Source organism: Crocodylus porosus, unplaced genomic scaffold (assembly GCF_001723895.1).
Source record: "Crocodylus porosus isolate Cpor-Errol unplaced genomic scaffold, CroPor_comp1, whole genome shotgun sequence".
Taxonomy (NCBI): domain Eukaryota; kingdom Metazoa; phylum Chordata; order Crocodylia; family Crocodylidae; genus Crocodylus; species Crocodylus porosus.
Window position 1 is genome coordinate 3508560 of NW_017728926.1, and position 4798 is coordinate 3513357.

General features: G+C 60.1%; 1 protein-coding gene across 1 annotated transcript in view; it reads right to left on the bottom strand.

The window, feature by feature from the left end:
* Positions 1–6: 6 nt before the first annotated feature.
* The window catches only part of POU2F2 (POU class 2 homeobox 2), a 12195-nt gene continuing 7403 nt past the window's right edge, over positions 7–4798 (bottom strand). Inside the window, exons 13-15 of the mRNA XM_019541699.1 lie at positions 4031–4097; positions 3553–3718; positions 7–3464 (exon numbers count right to left, since the gene is read on the bottom strand). Coding sequence (XP_019397244.1) covers positions 3332–3464; positions 3553–3718; positions 4031–4097 — 366 coding nt within the window. The 3' untranslated portion in view covers positions 7–3331. The remainder of the gene's footprint in view (positions 3465–3552; positions 3719–4030; positions 4098–4798) is intronic.

Here is a 4798-nt window from a genome sequence, read left to right on the forward strand (position 1 = left end):
ACCCCGAAACCAGAAAGGAAAAGCCAGTCGCTCCAAGAAATACATTCAAGGGAGGGAACGTGGCCTGTGCTCCCCCTGGCCCCTGTTTTGTGTCCAAAAAGGGCAGTTTAGGGGCCCATGGGGGGAGGAGTGTTAGAAAAGGGTCCAGGAGAGGTCAAGGTCAACGCCCCCCCCATGGCACCTCATGGCTGGACTTTGGTCAGCCATGGGGAGGAGAGATGAGGGTGGGGCATGAGTCCGGGGTCTCCAAGCGCCGGGAAGGAGATTTAAAGCTCTGAGGTTGGGGGAGGAAGGGCCCGGACGCCTGGGTCCATCAGCCCCTGCACACCCCCCCCCCCGGCGTGGGGTCCATTTGGTTTCCAGTGGAGGTGGCAGCGGTCTCGGCCCCTCCATGAGGTATATTTGGCAAGACAGAGAGAGCGCGGGCGCCACAACGCACCCCCCTGGCGCCCAGCCTCCGGCTCCCATGGTCCTTTGTTCCTTATTCTTGGGGTTCTTTTTGGTTTGAGGGTCCCCCCGGTCCTGGGGGGCATGGAGGGGCCTGGAGCCAGAGCCTGGAGCCCAGAGCTTGGAGGAGGAGGTCAGCCCCTGGCTGCATGCGGGGGGAGTCAAAAAGGGTTCCTAAATCCTCTCCCCGGCCTCTGCACAGTGCATGGATCGGACCCCCTGCCACATGCTAACCCAGACTAGACCGTCCCCCTCTGGCAGGATCGGGGCCATGGAGCTAGGCAGAGAAGTCTGTACAAAACCTTTGGGTGCAGCTGTGGGAGGAGGAGGGGGGAAGGTGGAGCCTAAGCTTGACCCCTGACCCTGACCCTGACCTTCTTCCGGGAGGGGCTCTGCCCACTGTCGTCAGCTCAGGGCTCCAGGTTGGGGGCTCTGGTCCCTACCACAGGCTTGGGGCTCCGTGTCAGCTCCGTGTTGGGGGGTCGGGACCCCATGTTGGCTTCACGTTGAGGGTCCCGGTCCCTACCACAGGCTCAGGGCCCCGTGTTGGCTCCTTGTCGGCTCCGTGTCCCTCCTTTGGGTCTGTTTTTTTTGTTTGTCTTTTTGTTTCTTTTTGGTTGCGTGTTTCTTTTTGGTCGGTGTCTGGGCGTCCGCGTGTCCGTCTGGGGCGCCCCACCCCCCAGCCGCTCACTCCATGGGGGCATCTGGGTCGGGGTCATGGCCGGTGTCGCAGGACGAGCAGGACGAGGAGGAGGAAGAGGAGGATGAGGAGGAGGAAGAGGAGGAGGACGGGTGCCCGGGGGACTTGCCCAGCAGGCCAGGGGGGCCAGGAGGTGCCGGCACCAGCCCCACACCGCCCGGCGGCGGGGCCAGCAGCGGCAGCCCCGCATGGTTCAGGAACAGGGGGGCTGGCCCCAGGGCCGAGCTGCCCCCCGTGCCCAGCACCAGCGTCCCGCCCCCCTCCAGGCCGCTAAGCGACAGGCTTCCACCAGTGGCCAAGGCTGGAGAGGAGAGAGTGGGGGGAGAGGGGGGAGAGGGAGCCAGGATCAGGCCCTGATTGGGGCCTCCCTACCCCTGCTGGCCCCCCCCCCAACCCCTTCTCCCACTCTCTATGGGGTACCCCAGGATCGGGCCCAGATTGGGGCCCCTGCTGGTACCCCAGGATTGGGCCTGGATTGAGGCTCCCCCCCTCATCCATCCTCCACCCTCTATAGCGTACCCCAGGATCAGGCCCACATCAGGGCCCGTCTACTGCTTATACTCCAGGATCAGGCCCAGATTCAATGCCCTCCCAGTCCATCCTCCACCCCTATGGGGTACCCCAGGATCAGGCTGGGATCAGGGGCCCCCTACCCCCTCCTTGTACCCCAGGATCAGGCCGAAATCAGGCCGCACCCCCAGCCTAACCTCTACCTACTACAGACATCCCAGGACTGGGCCCAGATTAGGGCCCATCCCCTACAGGTACCTGAGAATCAGGCCCGGATCGGGGCCATACTCCTCTCTGCCAGTATCCCAGGATCAGGCCCAGATCAGAGCCCTTCTACCCCCACACAGGTACCCCCAGATCAGGCCCAGATTGGGGCTCCTCTACCCCTGCAGGTACCCCAGAATCGGGCCCAGATTGGGACCCCTCTACCCCACTGCCAATACCCCAGAATCAGGCCCGGATCAGGACCCCCTTACCCCTACTGATACCCCAGGACTGGGCCCAGATCGGGGCCTCCACACATGACACAGAACAGACACATGGGGGAGTGAGCGTGCAATGAGTGTGTGATGAACACTGGTGACAGACGCGTCACATGAGGCCACAGATGCGATGGGGGGGCCCAGACGGGGATGAACAGGGGCGTCTGGGGGGCATTGGCCGGCCGGGCCCTCACACACTCAAGAGCCCTTTGCACACTCGCTTGTTTGCATGCCTCCTTGTGCCCATATGCATTTCCTTCCACACCCACAGGTGTGCGCTCCCCCATCCCCACGCACACACGCCCATTCATACTTTCTCACCAGTTCGCTCATGCTCCCCCCCTCGCACTCTCACTCTCACTCTCTGGCATTCACACTCAGTCACATGCTGGCTTGCTCTCCTTTGCATGTGTGCTCACTTTCCTGCATGGTTGCTCACACTTTCTGGCGTGCAAACTCCCACTTCCTTGCACACTTGCTTGCACTTGCTTACACTTCCTTGCACACTTCCACTTCTTCATAAACTTGTTCATACTTCCCCATAGGTTTGCTCACTTCTTTGCACATTTAGTCACACTTCCTCACATGCTAAACTTCCTTACACTTGTGCTCACACTTCCTGACATGCTCACTCATACTTCCGGGCACACTTGCTCACACTTCCCCAAAAGTTTGCTCACTTCCTAGCATACTTACACTTCCCCACATGTTTGCTCATACTTCCCCATAGGCTTGTTCACTTCCTTGCACACTTGTTCACTTGCTTGTATGCTTGCTTATGCTTCCCCTCACACTTGCTCACATTTTCTTACACACTTACTATCCCCACCTGCTTGCTCACACTTCCCCATAGATTTGCTTACTTTCTTGCATGTTTGCTCCCACTTCCCTGCACATACTCACACTTACTTTCACACTAATTCACGCTTCTGCTCCCACTTCCTTGCACACTCATGCTTCCTCAGTTTCTTGCTCCCTGTCCTGTGCATGCTCACTCGTACTTCCCCACACACTCCCACTTTGCCATAGGCTTGCTCACCCCCTTGCACACCTGTTCACTTCCTTGCAAGCTCACTCTCACTTCTCCACATGCATGCTCTTGCTTACTTGCACATTCATTCACTCATCTGCTCACACGTCTTCACACGCTCACTTATGCTTCCCCACACAATCACTCCCCATCCCCACTCGCTCACTCTCTGTGCAAGGCCAGGCCAGGGGGGTGGCAGAGATGAGCCTGTGCACACGCACCTTGGATGGTGGCCAGCGGGTTGGTGGTCATGAGGGCCGGGTTTAACCCCGTGTTGACCCCCAGCACCGAGCTTCTGCAAGTGAAACCAGACGTGGCTCATTAACCCCCCCCATGACGCGCCCCCCTCACCCTGCCCCACCCCCAGCCTCCCCAGTACTTACCCCGAGGTGGGGGTCAGGCCTGACAAGCCGAGGGCCGAGTGGCTGCCGCTGCCCTGGGGGCTGGGGGTTGTGCTGTTGCTGGGGGGCGGCGGGGGAGGGCTGAGAGCCGGGGCCCCCCCCCCTGCACCCGGCCGGCCTGGGGGCAGTGCCGCCGACAAGGTAGTCACTGCAGGGGATGAGGGCACGTCAATGCGTAGGGCCTACATAAACACATGCCCCACCTTGCCTAGATGGGATAGGACCTACATAAACACGCATACCCTCCTTAGCCCAAATGGGGTAAGACCTACATAAACACACCCTACCCTGGCCTACATGGGGTGGGACTTACATAAACATGCCCCCCCCCCCAGGGCTGGGTGCCCTTTCTGTAGGTCCTACATAAAAGAGTGACCCCCACCATGTTGGGAGAGACCCTATGTAAACAGAGCGCACCTCCTGTGCGCACTCCCCCACCGTAAGCCCTGCGTGAACAGACCTGTTGTGCTCAGGCTGGAGGATGCCTGGGAGAGTGGGAGGCTCACTCCGGGGCCAGGGCTGGTCACCTGCGGACACGGGGGTGAGCGTACGGGCTGGCGGGGGCCAGGGCAGGTGTCATGGGAGAGAGGTGTGGGGGAGAATATACCATGTGGGGTAAGTGGGGGAGTATGGGGGACGTACTATGTGGGGGTTATAAGGGATGTATTGTGGGGGCTGTAGGTGAGGGGATTATAGCGGATGTACCATGTGGGTGGAGTGTAGGTGCGGGGGGTTAGAGGCAATGTGCCATGTGGGGTAGGTGTGGGGAGTATAGGGACCATGCCAGGTAGGGGGTTGTATTTGAGGGCGTTAAAAATGATGTACCATGCTGGCAGTATAGGTGGCTAGATTTACCATGTGAGGCAGGTTCATAGGGGATGTACCAAGTTGGGGGTATAGGTGGGTTGGGTTTATAAGGGATGTACCATGTCAGGGGGGGTATAGGTGGGGGGGGTATTAGAAAGGATGTACCATATGGGGGGTGTATGTGGGGGCGTTTAGGGGACATACCACATGCAGCCTACAGGCAGGAGGCGTTATAGGGCACGTACCATGTGGGGGTGTTGGTGCGGGGGTTATAAGGGATGTACCACGTTGGGGCTGCAGGCGGGGGTGGGGGGGTTCGAAGGCGGCAGCATTGAGGGGAGGGGGCTGGGAGGCACGGGCAGTGCCCACCAGCTGCTGCATATGGCCCAGACGCGGATCACCTCCTTCTCCATGTTCAGTT